Raw genomic sequence first — 14,871 nt, forward strand, 5'->3', positions numbered from 1 at the left:
CACCTTGCTGCTTTGCTTATTTATTGCTAAGGGTGCTTTATAGGAAAATGTTTTATATTCCTAGGTGCAGAGGGGAAGGTCCTGATTCATTTCGTGCTCAAGTGTGATTTTCATTGTGCTGCAATGACAATAACAATAGATAGTTAAGTACGTGTTTTCTTTATTACCAAGATCTACCTTGTTAGAAGAATCTTTATGCCATGATACCAGTGAGCGGGTGGTTTTAGCAAGCAAAAATACTGTTAGCTTTACAAGCTCAGGTTGTTGTGTTTATGCATGCTTCTTTTAATGCCTAATCTAATGAAAAGACAGAGGTGTATGAAGGGTTTCCCTTACTTCACGGTGTGCTCATTTGAATTTCTAAAGGAAATTTGACATTGATTGGAGGACTAAGAATTAGTATTTGTCTGCTTATGTGAACCCATCTCAGTATGCCCCTATGTACAAAATGGTGTGGGTTGCTCTTGTATCTTGGTAAACAAACAAGCAAACAAAACCTTGGAACTTCTCAAAATATTACCTGGTGCATGCGCTTGGTCGCTTACAGGCCTGTGCTTAGAGCATGCAGAAGGGTTTTGAAGACACTTTAACATGTTGAGCATAGGTTGTGCACTTCTATCTAAATTGTTAGTGATAAAGTGAACTTGTATTTTTAATAATGTATTTTAATGTAGCTCCCTTTGACCATTTCTCCATTACTTGCTTCAGCCATTGCTCCAAATATTAAATACGGGAAATGAAGCACAAGTCTATGAAATTTGTGCAGGCTGCACGTGTTTTGTTACGTAAAGAACGTCGGGCGTTTTGAAAGAGGCAAACCACCCACCTGATCAGGGCTTGAAGAACGCCCCAAAGAGGAAGATGTTGTCTGAGATGATCTTATCTCTCTCCTACTCTTCTTTCACAAGGTCTGTGATTTGAAATGTTTGTGTTGAAAAAAATATTATTTGAATTTTATAGCGCAATGTAAAATATAAGCCAGCCCATGCTGGCCCAGGTGAAACTCTTGCCGAGTTCGCTGCATCCACATATAATCTGCTCCTACTGAAAAGGTTAAACAAACCTTCTCAAGGCTCAGTCTGACAATATAGTAGGATGTTTTCAGCAGCTCGGTTGAGTGAAATGATTCCCTGACTGGATCTGCAGTATGTGTTCCTCAGATCACGTTATTTTATAGCTTTAGATCTTTTTTTTTTCTGGCTTGCCCAAGAGGCGATTAGAGCACCTCTCTGAATTCCTCACACCTCCATCTTCAGCTATTGCTTTATCACATGTCTGAATTGTTGACCTTGTGATGTATCTGTCTTTAAAAAACCAAACCAAAACAAAAAAGCTCAGTGTAGTGGTAAGAGGATAGCCAAAGATGAAATGATCATGAGACCAGCTGCTTCTTCTCTTAATCCATCATAAAGCAATGGCTTTCTTATCACCCTTTGATGTTTTCTTAGGATCATAAATGGCAGAGATTTAAAGGATTATCAGAGGGAGGATACGATTGCCCTTGGATACTCAGCAGAGAATATTTTGGATATTAAACTGGTAGTATGTGTAATCTTGGCCAAAAGACCAAGGAGAATTTTGTCTGAGTACTCCTTATGTTATCAACAACATGCATGGCATGTGAACTTCATTTTCATGTCTACAGAATGAAATCATTCCTTTGTGTACAAGTAAAAAGAAGCATTGGAAAAATAGCAGTATTTCTGCTATGGCCAAGTCTGTTTCATCCAAAATGTGGTGTGATGGGATAATGAACTTCCCTGTTCTTCTTACGGACCAATTCAGAAAAGCTTTCTATTTAAGAAAGCACCTGAGCGCTATAAAAGTCAGAGGATTTGAGCACATTTTTGAAGCTAAGCATTCACTTAAATTAATTCTCATTTGGTCCAATTTCAAATAGCTTTGTACTATGGGCTAGAACTATGTGATCAAGGATGTTTTAACATCCAAGTACCAGAATATTTGTGCAATATGAAGCATACAGTTGAGTAGAGTGACTTAACAGAAGATTCAGGTGCATGAATTCTAAAGGTTAGAATGGGGACTAACTGCATCTTATTACTAGTTTATTTTTACAGTGTTTTGTTTGAGGGCTTTATTACAGTACAGCTAGAGTTTTGATTTGCTGGGCCAAACATTTATTTTAACAAGTGAAATTATCATTGTTCTTTCAGTTGCACAGCAAAGAGAGTTTATTATTTTAAGTGACTGATTGCTTTAACAGGTGCTCAGTTAATGGGGGCTTCATTGTATTATTTAATGTTTTTAGGTAGGGTGCAAAAAGCTCATTTAAAAAAGTCATGTTTCTTTAAATAGCCATTTTATTTGGTGTAAACCTCCTAAGTGCAACCTTTATATTCCATTTTTGAGCACAAGAAAATGGCTTGGGAGGTGGAGGGCAATATTTAGCTGACTGTGTGGCTGGAAGATTTCTTCTGTGTTCTAGTTCGCTCCAGAAACCTGTGATTATTTTCTCCCTTTTTTTTGTGTTGAGTGAGTAAGAGTACTATTAAGGAGAAGGGCAAGTGTAGCTTGATAAAACTGGATACAGATATTTAAAATCTGATTGAACCTAATTTTTGAATAAATAATATTTATGAGGCTGCATTTACCTAGAGCATGAAGGGGGAAAAAAACGTATTTCAAATGCTTTTCTAAAAAGTTGATATATCACAAATACCATCTGTGGAAATCCTTGTAATTATGCATGATTTTAGCTTTCTTAGGTTTGTTACTGAAGGTGCTACAGAAGAATTCATTTATCAGTGAGCTAAGGAAATACTGCTAAACCTTTACTTGTGTTCCCCCCGTCCTTTAGCTCTGTTGCCTTTGAACCAGTTGACTTCTGATACGAAGTATTCAGGATTATTGGTACTAGGTAAGGTGCAAAGCTTGGCCTTCAGTGTCAGGGCCACAGCTAAAAGCCAGCAAGGTCAGGATGGGGATGCGTGGCGTGAAGGTTGCCGTTCAGACAGCATCTCTGCGATGAGCTTGCGGGTGCTGCAGCCCACTCCGAGGCTGACGGCACGTTACAGGAGATGCCGTTGTTGCGGGCTCCTGGGACCTTGTTCGAGGTTTAGCTGCAACTTTAAATTTAGGACCTTTACTTATTTTTGCATAAGTCTTTATAGGCAACAGTAATTATTTTTATATGCCTATAAGCAAAAGAATATATCTTCTAATAAGGTGGAGTTTAGATAGCTTGAAATTTTTATCACTAGCAGAGAGAAGCTTTTGTACTGGTTTACAACATCTCCGTGTTCTCTTACTTCATTCAATCAAGCTTATAAATCTTGGTGGTACAGATAAATTTATATTTATCTTACAATATAAATTTGGTGGTACAGATGATTAAATTGGACATGACATCTGTTCATTGAATCACTGTGCATTTTATCTGCTTTCTGTTCGTGAAATCCAGGTGCAATCACTTATTGTAATAAAAATGAGAATAGGAAAAATGATCCTTAGATAACACTGAGGCTGCTGGAGAAGTAAAAATGAGGAGGAAGAAGGTAATAGATGTAACATGTTGTATCATATTATCACCAATAAGAGAAAAATAGGTTCAAATTCAGCGGTTATGAAAATACTGATATAAGCAGGATTAAAAAAGGTAAAGGTGAGATTTGTCATGCAGATTGCACCTGAGTGTATTTTGCACATGAGCGAACGTGAGGGGAAGGTTACAGCAAAACAAGGAAGAAGGGCTTGAGAGCAGGTCAATACTCTTTATGCCTTTCTGTTAGTGGCTTTTCTTGCATTGATTCTCCATGTCCCTTGGCCTTAAGAGAAAATTTGTACTTGTTTCAGACCTGTTGAATCTCAGATGGGGCAAACTATGTTTGCACCTGTTTTATGATAAACCAATGCCATAGTTTAGATCCCTGCTGAATTTGGGAGATAAAGCCTTTGACTCAAACTTATTTTGGAGAATTGCATCGTTAGTAGCGTCAGAACTATAGAGCTTCTAGTGCTGCACCTGGTCTAGATTGCATTGAATAAATGTAAACTTTTCTTCGCTCTGAGCAGCTTGGGCTTTTTCCTGAGGACAGAATTCTTGAAATTGCCTTCTGTCATCTCCTGCAGCTCTTGACATTATACTGGTACCTGTGTGAGAAAACATCCCAGTTTAAGAAAGGCCATGCCTCAGAGCTCCAGTTCTGTTTGCCTCCATTTATTCTTCATGTTCTTAAAATTGGTAAATCATATGACAATAAACAGAAATACCCTCAATGAAGAGAGAAGGGGAAACTGTTGTTTATCTGGTCAGGTGGTTTAGATTAGCAGTGATGCTGGTCTGTATTATGTTACTTTAAATCATAGTGTCCCAACAGGACATAAATTATGAAGATTGTTACAGTATGTTTCATCCAATGTAAGATCAACAAATTGGAATAATTTTTTTAATAGGAAAATCAGTGCTTTGGCAAGGTTATTGTTGAAGAATTCAATTTAACTTGAGCTTTGCTTGCATTATTTCTTAATATATAAAAACTATTTGCATAATGTATGAAGTATAAACATTTTCAGAATCAAAAGCAAGAATGCCTTTTCCAAGATTACATAGAGTGGCAAGCTACTTAGAATAGATCAGTGTTTGTGCTTTTGCTGTCAAAAATGTTTGATATAGAGCTGGCTAGCTAGTTTCTTCACCGACATAATTGTAAACAAGTGTTGCAAGACAGAAACAGCCTTTGTAGAACATAGTGTAAAGGTTTTCACATACTGTGGCAGACCTAACGTATAACTTGGAGTATGGAGTTTACAGCTATCATATGAATATAAATAGGTAACTTTAAGAGCAAAGTAACATTTCACTTTGTTATAAATGCTGTGTGCAGATATGTATGGTGGGTGTGAGCAGTCAGCACTGGGTTTCTAAAAGGTTATTGTAAATTCGGAAGAATGTAGACAATTAAGTTTGAAGATGTAGGGTTTTTCTTGTTTGTTTGTTTTTTAACAACTCCACATTTCTTTTTTAAGACAGAATTGGCATCTTGGTGCATGCCTGTATGTCTGTAGTATTCCGCTTCCATCCTTTCCCTTTATTAGTAGCTTTCAGAGTTATGAGTAGTGTTTTCCCAAATCCTGAGCAAGGCTTGGAGAACGGGAGCGTTGAATGTATTAACAGTTTGAGGAGAAAGATATTACTGAAGAGGAGAAAAAAATTCACCGCCTCGGCTTTGCCAGGAATTTTTCATGGTCAGGCGCTGCTTGTGCTCCGCGTGCAGACTGTAGTTTTGTTGCCTGGGAGGGAAGTGGAGGTAATAGGGAACCTTGGGCAAAATGCGTTAGCCCGCTTCTGTGGCAAATAAGTTGTTTAAAAGCGTGTAAGGCCTTAAGTCCTTGTCCTTCCTCTGTTTTCAGTGTGCTACTGTTGCTGATCTTCAAAGAGATTAGAGTGTCCGTGCCTTGCTGTCTCTCCCCCCAGGGCGCTGGGGCACCCGATTCTGTCGAACCACGAGTTAGGCTAAGCTGCAGGCAAGGCAGGTGAGGGACAGCGGTAAAGGTCCTCAAGGCAGTCTGCAGCAGAGCAAGGTCTCAGAAGGGGCTGGATGATCGAGAGTTTTTAGGACATGATTTAGTTGCCTTCCTAAGAAGGATCGTCCTAGTATTCTTGGAATCATATTAAAGGGGGGAAGAGCAACAGTAAAGCGTCCCCTGTTTTATGTCGTATATAAATCCAGACAGGGCCAAAAAAAAAAGAAAAAAAAAAAAGGGAAAACCGATGTCTAATGCCACATGGATTCAATTTCCCTGGAGAATATTCAGGTAGACTGATGACGCCAACAGGAGAGAATCCTAAAATGGGCACATACTTTTAAAATGAGTATCTGTCCTTGTGTGTTGCTCTCACCTTTTAAAATATTAATTGGATTCCTCTTTTTTTTGTTTTAACCACATTGTCACTTTCAAATTAATAGTGTGATGCTATAAAAAGATTTTGCATATTTATAAGGTAAAAATATTTCTTATTGGAGTTAATAGAATTAAAATAAAACACGTTTGATTTTTCTTGTGAGCACAGCAGAAAATGTCATGAGATTAAGTTAAACCCTAGTGACGTTGCAAAACGTACTTTAATTTAGCTTGACATTAAAGAGTTTTCCCTTTTATCTGCTGGCCCATAGCTCACAGTTAGGTAGCAATGTAAGCTAGATATGTGAAAACTTTTACAGCTTGAACGAGTTGAGGTTTTTTTTGTTGTGATAAGCCTTCAAACTGCTTGAAGGACCAAGAGGACGCGTGCTATAAACTGTGTGCAATGATCATTTTTGCTTCGGTGAATGGAAAGCAAATGTGCTAAGCATTGTCATATATGACAATGTCACTATAACTTGTGTTATTTATGCATTTCCCACCGATGAATGATACAAATGTAGCACTGATGGGTGTGGGAGGGAAGACAGGTAGCCCTTACATTGCAAAAGGTCAAGGTTAATGCTGCCTCAAGCATTATAATGACAGATGGGAGGCAGAAACCTTAATGTACGTGTGATTAGCATATGGTTTCCTTGGCTGAATGTCTGAAGGATTGAAGAGGCCTGGGTACTGTCTTCAAAATTTACACGTTTTAAAACAAATAAAAAGTATGGTTATATTGTTGAGCCTCTCAGCTGTTTTTCTTGAATATCTTCATTTTTGTGTAAAGTATTGTCAGCTGCTTTGTTCTGGAGATACACTGTGGTAATCTATCACTGGGGACTCGCTGTTCAGTGATATATTAGCACGACTTATCGACCTGTGTTGCTTTGATGTGTAACTCATCAAGATAATGTTGGCAAGCGTTGTACAAAAGCAGCATGTTTAAAAAGTATTAAGATGAATTGATTCCTTGCTTAAGAAGTGTGAAAGGAAGAATAATAGCAGATTAGCTCAGGGATCCTGCGAGTCTCCCAAAGCTGTTAAACGTTGTGCAATGCGAAGTGGTGAATGGAATTTCATCTTTCCTCCCACTTCTGTTTTTCCCATTTTCAAGAAACACAAGTTGCATTAAGCCTTATTTTTGATAGCATATTTTGTCACTTTAAAAAGCAGTTTGGCCGGTCCCAAAAGACTACTTGAGCAAGATATGACAGCTGATTTTTTTTTAATCTTTTTTTCACTTTCTTCGTATAAGTTATTCTTCCAAGAGTGGCTCTGATTTTTATCTCATGGAGGCACACTATGACTGGTAGTAGTTAAAAACCATTTTAGAAGTGCTGTTACAACTGAAATGTCAGTAGTTTTTAGTTCCTTCTTTCATGGTCTTAAAAGATATGAAGGGAGAAGACCTGCTAGCACACCCAAGACATCTCCTTGTCTGTTCAGGATTGCTTTGCTCAGTACTTTTTCTACTGCTGTTGCCTAGTTTGTTACAGGGATTCTGCTGTCTTCCTTGCTTGAGTGTGTGATGAACTTGTTCAGAGTAACCTGCATGGACAGATGTTATTTTAGCCAGAATAGCCCAAATGTACCAGATGGATTAGGTTGAAAATATTTACTTAATATGCCCGTTACTGAAATATCAAAATACCTTATATAATATGATATTTAATACACTAGTGTGTCTTTGAACACTTATTTATGACTTCTGGAAAACACATGAATCCTTTTGTTCTGCCCTGTTTTTCAAGTTAAGATCTGAAAAAGTTCTTTTTAGTGGCCAAGGGGCTACAGAACTCTGTTAATAGTTAAGTTAAGGTCAAGACTGTGTTGAATCTTACCGTCATAAGTAAAGTACTTGTCCTACTTTCATCAAGAAATGTGTGATGGTCTGATAAACTCTACCCACCAATGCAGTCTTGACAATGATCTTGCACTGCAGACTGTTTAATAATTTTCATTATTTTTAATTAAAGTTGAAAAAGCGCAGACTCCTACTCAAATTAAGGTTGGTTGTATTGCCGGAATGTGGTAATTACTTTAATTGATCACAAGATAGTTTCCTTGATCACCAATTAGACCAAATTACCGATCAAGTTTCAAGACGTGAAGAAATGTCCAAACTGATTTTATATAATAGTGTTTTCATAGCTAATCAAATCTAAATATCTTTTCCTTCCAGAGCCAATTGTATTTTCTAAAAGAAAGGTTATGGCTCTACAAATATAAAGGTGATTCATAAACAATAGCGTTCTAATTCATTTAATTGGCAAAGGAAGTATTTAGGACCTAAATGGAGATTACACTGGTGAAATTGCTCAGCAGAACTGTAGCTCATTTTCTTAGTGGGAGTTTCTTACTTTTTGTGTATAAATAAATTAAACTCAAATACAAAAAGTAAGCTGCTTTGAGTAATTTGCAACGAGAAAGAATTGCTCTGAGTAAAGCACGGCAATATGTATGCATCACATGTGCATGCTTTCATCCTTTACCATAAACATCAGACTGCTCTAGCTGTGACAGTTGTAGTCAGCTGGAGCACGCCAGCCCTTACTTCCAAGGTTAGGGTTTAGAAACAAGCAGCAGGACCTGGCCTGGGGAGGGTCCTCTGTTCTGAAATTAATTCCTTTGCATGATACAAGCAGCCCCAAGTTCAGCGCTCTTCAAGAATATTAACAGTTTTAAGAAGAGGGGCCACTTCATCCAGCTGGGAGGCTTTTTGCTGACTGCAGGGGAAGGAGAGAATAGATTAGCCTGGTGGTGCACTAATTGGTGAGGATTTGTTGTCATAAAGTGGGAAGGAAGAGCTCCAGAACAGATTAGTCTCTCAGGCTAGTTTGTTTGCGGGGTAGTCTGCTCTGTCTTCCCTCCGTCTGAGCGCAGAGCAACTGATTATGTTCATGCAATAAATGAAGCATGCATGTGTAACATAAGCTGCGTATGTACATATGTGGGTGGGTTACTCTGACCGATAGTCGTTGGTAGTGCATGCAAGAACTTGGTAGGGTTTTTTCGTAAATTTGATCTAGTTTTTCCTTTGCTGTTTGTACAAAGGCCATCTAATTGCAGATGTATTGCTGACTGTTTCAAACTTTTGGGGACAATTCTGTATATAAGTTTCTATGTTGGAAATAACACTCCAGTTAAGCCAATGGGAACTCTAAAAAACTTTAAATAAAATATGTTTCAGAACTATTAATGCATATGTGTTCCAACTTGTCACTAATGTCTAGCGCACAACTTACTGCTTTCTGCTTCAAAGCATGTTGTTGAAACATTTGAAATTTTTTAACCTTAATTGTTCACTCCAAGTAAAATTAAACCAAATGAGAGCTTCAAGGGAAGTTAGATTTCCCAAATTTTGGAATGCTCTTGGGTCAAAGAAAAAAGCTTTTTAATTGCTGACAGTTTGGTGATTTCCAAATGACAAACCTCATTGGAATGATTTTCTCTGATTATAACGTTTGCATTCATTTGACTGGCAAAGAGACTAACAAAGTCATACTTCATCCAGGCACTGATTCTTTTTTCTTAAAGGTTTTTGTAATTTGTGAGAGGCAAAAAGACTGAAACTATTATCAACAATTATATGTTATTCATTGACCACATGTTTGTTTGAAATGGCCATCACTTGATGGAATGTGGACTATATACGTTCTCTTCAATAAATTAGCACTACAAAACTACCTAAATCAGGTAGGTTTTTGCTGAGATTGTTGTTTTGTAATATGAACCAGACCACAGAGATGGATGTGACTTTTGCTTTGCATGTTAATTTAGGTCCCGAACCCTGATGGATGGAACACAGTATGAGCAAGGCCTGTTGACTTAAAGGCATTCTGCTCATGCACTGAGGCCCTTTGGGCCCCACTGTATAATTGCATTCTTGATTTGCGTGGACATTCTAATTTTCTTTGTAGTGTAGTGATTTACTCTAAGTATTTTGGCAAGATTCTCCTATTATTTTCTTCTTGAGCCTGTGATAAAACCCGCATCCTGGAGAAATGTGCAGTGCAGAATATAGGGGCAGAGGATTGGGAAATCTATTTTAACCATTTAAGGTAAAATATGAGGTCATAAAGCGGAGAGCCAAACCCACCTGCTGCCTTTCTTCCCCCAGTAAAATAAATAGCAAAGTAATTACGCGAAAGGATGTGTTTCTGATATCTGTCTAGTATAAGAACACTGTGGCATGATGCTTAATTAGAAATGGCAGGTTGGCAAGGATGCAGGAGATGAGAAGTGTTGGGATGGATGTTTAAAATACCGTTTGGATGCCAAAGGTAAAATCATTGCCCCATGCAGTGGCTTTGAATGCCTGAGTAGGAAGCATTTAACAGAATGGTTTACCAGGATCTGAAGGGGATAATTTCTGCAGTGTCAGGAAATGCTTTGGTGGCATGAGAAGATGAAATGCTCCTTTAGCATGCACACAAAAATGAGGCTCAGGATGGTGGAGCATCTCTAGGAGTTTCTGAGATTGTTATAGTGAATCTTGCAGATTCAATGCCAGAGTAACTTCAGTCAGTTGTCCTGGCAGATGGATGAGTATTTTTGTCTTTGCTCTTTATCTCCTAGGCTTTCGGATTTATGACACGAGTTGCTCTACAAGCAGAGAAGATGAATCACCACCCAGAATGGTTTAATGTCTACAGCAAGGTAATATGTTCACTAGCTTTAGTTACAGTCACTGCGAATTAAGTAGACCAAAACATTGTCGTAGTGGTACATTCTCTGTGCCTTTCTTTTTTTAGCTTATATATGATGGAAGAAATAGGGAAATGTAAAAAGGTTGTGTTGCTTTTAAAAAAAAAATCTTTGCAAACATAGCCCCATTCTCCTCGTGGATAGAATAGATTGGTATTTTAGTTTTCTTTTGTTCTGCATACTTTTCTCCAGCTATTTCCTCCCTGTTTTTAAGAACTTTCTCACAACTTTGTTAGACATTCTACCAGAGTGCTCCAACTTCGTGTTCTTCCAAAGAGTAAAAAATACATATTCCACAAGGTACTAAGATTTGCAGTGGTGAGATGGCACCAGGAACCGAGTTCTTCTCTGCAATTATTTGCTACCAGCTGCATGGTTTGGACTGTCACTTAACCTTTCTGGCCAAGTTTTAAAAATTAAGTAGAACCCTTTAAACCCTTCTTTATTTAACCTGAATAAATGACTGTTTTGAGACTACTGAACACTCACCAACTTTCATTCCTTTCTGTGCAACAAGTTAGAAACCCAGAGGTGTAGGAGATCAGACTGATGTGTAGGTACCTAAATGAGAGCCTGGAATTCCAAATTTAGACTTGATTTTTTTAAAAAATGTGGGCCCCTGTGCCTCAACATAGCAGCTTATAAAATTTGTTTATAATATTACTCAACTGATGGTGGTCTCATATTTACAAGGATTACAAAGTATACTGCAACCCGTGAATGAAAGGTGCTATGTGAGGATGTGTATGGGGGAGTTATTGCTCTCCCTTTATTTTCTCATACTTCTCATTGCATTGTACCGAGTTGTTTGTTTTAGCGTTTGGCATAATATATACCAATCCCACCAACAATCTACTGAAGGACAAATGACGTGATTGTACCTGTTCAGCATAGTTTGTTTTGTGGCAGACACAGAATGCTAGGCATGGTCTTAAAGGTGGGATTAATCGACACCGAGTGGTCCAATTAAAAAAGCCCTAAACAACAAAGCCTGTATGGCAGGCTTAAGACTCTGACAGACAAGCTGTGTTGTGGCAGTTTAAGAAGCGTTGCCTGCAGCAGCCTGCCACTCCCCTCTGCTGGGAACTACCACCTCCAAAGCCGGAATGACAGAACAGGACATGTTTTCATGTCCCAGCCGTATCTGCGGCTCCCTACCACAAACCCGTTCTCACCAGCCCTTCCAGTCACCCCATTTAAGGGGTTGTTAAATGGGGACTGGACAAAGTCCTGAACATCTACTCTTGATGATTTTCTTGACTTTCTAGAAGGCTTCGAATTCCCTCTTTTTTTTCTTGTTCCTTTTCCCAAAATCTCTGTCAAACACTTGAGAAAGTAGTGCCCAACTTGTCATCTGTGTTAGTCTAAACAAACTGATGCAGGCAGCTGCGTCAGAACAAAATGCACCGGTCTGTTTGTTTTTCCTTTTGAAATTCATCTGCAGCGAGCTCAACAGTTTTTTCACCTTTGGGGTACTGGTTTTTAACAACTGATTTAACAAAACACTTGGGCCATTGAATTTGCTGTATACAATTTAGTCATTGGCCCAAATTCTTTGTGAAACTGATATGTGGAATTTAAATGTAAAGAATGAGTTATTCAATTGGACACTTCTTTCTGGATGAAATCCAAGAATGCAAGCCTGTTTTATTCTGCAAAGGGATTCTCTTCAGTTAGTCTTCAGGTTCTGTTAAGCCTGCTTACCTACAGTATTTTCTATTTACATGAACAGTGAGACTCCAATTCACTATTTGCTGAGAGCTTTTTGTAAAAGCAGTTCACTACAGAGCCCTCCTCTTGAGAGACATGCAGCATTTTAGATTAAGCTCTGATCAGCCTACATGGCAAAGATTAGAATGGCTGTTCTAATCCATTTCCTTTCCTTTTTTACAGGTTCAGATAACTCTTATTTCCCATGACTGCGGTGGACTGACCAAAAGAGATGTGAAGCTGGCCCAGTTTATTGACAAAGCTGCTGCTTCAGTGTAATAAGGATGTGAAATGTTTTAATATAGTTGCTACCAATATTTTGTGTTTAAATAGTATCACTCATTCATTGTAACTCTGATTTAGGCTAAGTCCCTCAGAGGACAAGATACTTAGTAAAAAGAAAAAAAAGTCTGGTTTAGCCTTGTCGGCCTTTAAGACCTCAGTCTGAGAGACCCCCCTCTAAATAAGCCTGGGCTTATCCTTTGTTATTGCTGGCTCCATGAGGATACAGCAGATAAAACAGCAAAAAATTAATTTTGAACAATCCTTTTCTAGAAATTAAAATAGTGATTTTAATATTAGAAACCAAACCCGGGAGCATGCTTCAGTATCCACAGAACAAAAAGCTGGAACGAATGCTGGACCCCACCCAGAGCTGTAAGTGCTCCCCAAGCCCGCAGGAGTCCAGGTGGGTAACGGGCCCTGCAGCCCCCTCGGGAGAGCAGCTGCCCCGTGAGTGTGCCCTCGTGCCTGGCCGTTTGATAGGTTTGTACGTCTCTACTCCAGGGAGGTAATAGCAGCCATACGGGGTCATTCCCATCCTGTTTGACAGTGACTGGTAGCAAGCGCTTAGGGAAGACGGGAAGAGCAGGGCAAGCAGCTAGCGGTGCTGCCTTGAGTCGGCAGATCCTGCAGTCTGCAGCTCAGCTACGACCTTGTATATAAAAAGTTCCAGTAGATGTTTTTCCGTGTGTTTGTCTAATGGCCTTTGGAACCCATCTGTCCTTTTGGTATCCACAGCCTGGCGTCTATATCAGCTGAAAGTGATACTGTATGTTTGAGAATTGTTGCCTTTCTGAGGAGGTGTAGAGCTGGATCCTACAGCTGCTGGAAACTGTAATTCTCATCCAGCATATATGCAAAAATCCGAGGGAGCTCTTGGTACTCACGTAATTAAATGAAGCATGTGCTTTTAAGTACTTTGCTGGGTCAGTCAAAGTGCTCAGCACGCTGCAGGATCAAGCCGTTATTTTTGTCATGGCATTCTCGTACCTGTAGGAGAGGTCAGGGTGGCTTCGCCAGGCTCCTGTAACACCGGCAAGAGCTGCCAGCAGTAAAGAAAGCAGCGTTAGCTGGATTCTCCTGCTAAGCTGGGCTAGGCTGGAGCTATGGACACCCTTTTTTGTAATCACAGTCATTCGTTGCGAATGTTGCTCCAAGAGCTGTAGATCCCACCAGTGAATTTTAAAATATTTTCTTCTGTGGTTTCGAAGTCTTTGTTTTTATCCTGTGATCCTCACCGAGGCAGATTTCCTCTGCCAGCAGGGAGAATTCAGCCTGCTTAAGGACGGCAGAAGTGGGCCTCTCTCTCTGCAATCCCTTTGCTAACTGTCCCCAACATGCACAGTCATGCCTCGCAAGTAATTGTTGGTGCGTAGTTGCCAGAAGATTGACACTTTATAAATGCCTAAATACATAGTTAGAATGACACCAAAGGCACAGTTACAAACTACTGAGAAATGAGATACGTACTGACTTGTGAATCGTTGCCAAAATCTATATCTGGTGTGTGTGTTAGGTGTGTGGTCTCTCAAATATTTTGGATGCAAAATGCCAATAACTGACAAGCAAATATACCTGTTGATAAAATAAGAAAGATAAATTTTTTGTTAATCCTTAGCAAGTGTACTGTCATGCGCTAACTGGTAAGAGGAATGAATATGTAAGATGTTGGAGTTCATTGCCAGTAACTATACCTAAGTTACCAAATAAAAATGTGAAATAGACCCCATTCAGACTTTGTGTTCACATGCTCTTCCCTTAAAAGTGCCTTTCCCCACTGAAGCAGCGGATTTCCCTGATATGGCTTGAGAATGATCACTGTTGCAAGGAATAAATAAAGCTAAAACAAACAACTAGGCTGCGATATCTTCTGTTACGGGGACATGAACAAAGCTTTGCCCAAAGTTTTGACAATGTCTCTAATGAACTGTGAAAACTGTTGTTAGAAATTGATATATAATGCAAATGCTTTGAATAAAACCAATAAAATCAAATTCCTTCTTTGTAATTTGTTTCTTTGTTATTATACATATGTGACAAAGCTGTTTATCTTTTAGATAAATTTAAGATAAATAATATTTAGTTACTGGGAGGTCTTTGGTTTAGAATATTGATATTTATTTACATACTGTCAGGAAAAAAACCCCACCAACTAATTTAGCTCTCAGAGCTACAATGTCTGGTTATGATATTATAGTGCTGTACAATTGCGGTGTTTTGAGGCTCTGACTAGAGAAGAGGCAAAATAGTCAGAAAAGAGGAGCCTTACTTTGAAACATGTGGAACTCAGCCTAGTTTCTAGCT

At 38.9% G+C, this 14,871-nt stretch overlaps 1 protein-coding gene across 4 annotated transcripts in view; it reads left to right on the forward strand.

The window, feature by feature from the left end:
- Positions 1 to 14,291, forward strand: part of PCBD2 (pterin-4 alpha-carbinolamine dehydratase 2) — a 30,163-nt gene extending 15,872 nt beyond the window's left edge. For 3 of the 4 annotated variants that reach the window (XM_026063288.1, XM_026063291.1, XM_026063290.1), the window contains 2 exons: positions 10,447 to 10,527; positions 12,469 to 14,291. In XM_026063288.1, coding sequence (XP_025919073.1) covers positions 10,447 to 10,527; positions 12,469 to 12,564 — 177 coding nt within the window. In that variant the 3' untranslated portion in view covers positions 12,565 to 14,291. Of the gene's footprint in view, positions 1 to 746; positions 909 to 10,446; positions 10,528 to 12,468 lie in introns of those variants that run through there. The other variant, XM_026063289.1, reaches the window with a different exon arrangement.
- Positions 14,292 to 14,871: the final 580 nt, after the last annotated feature.

This window comes from Apteryx rowi, unplaced genomic scaffold (genome assembly GCF_003343035.1).
Source record: "Apteryx rowi isolate R43461 unplaced genomic scaffold, aptRow1 scaffold_2, whole genome shotgun sequence".
NCBI lineage: Eukaryota > Metazoa > Chordata > Aves > Apterygiformes > Apterygidae > Apteryx > Apteryx rowi.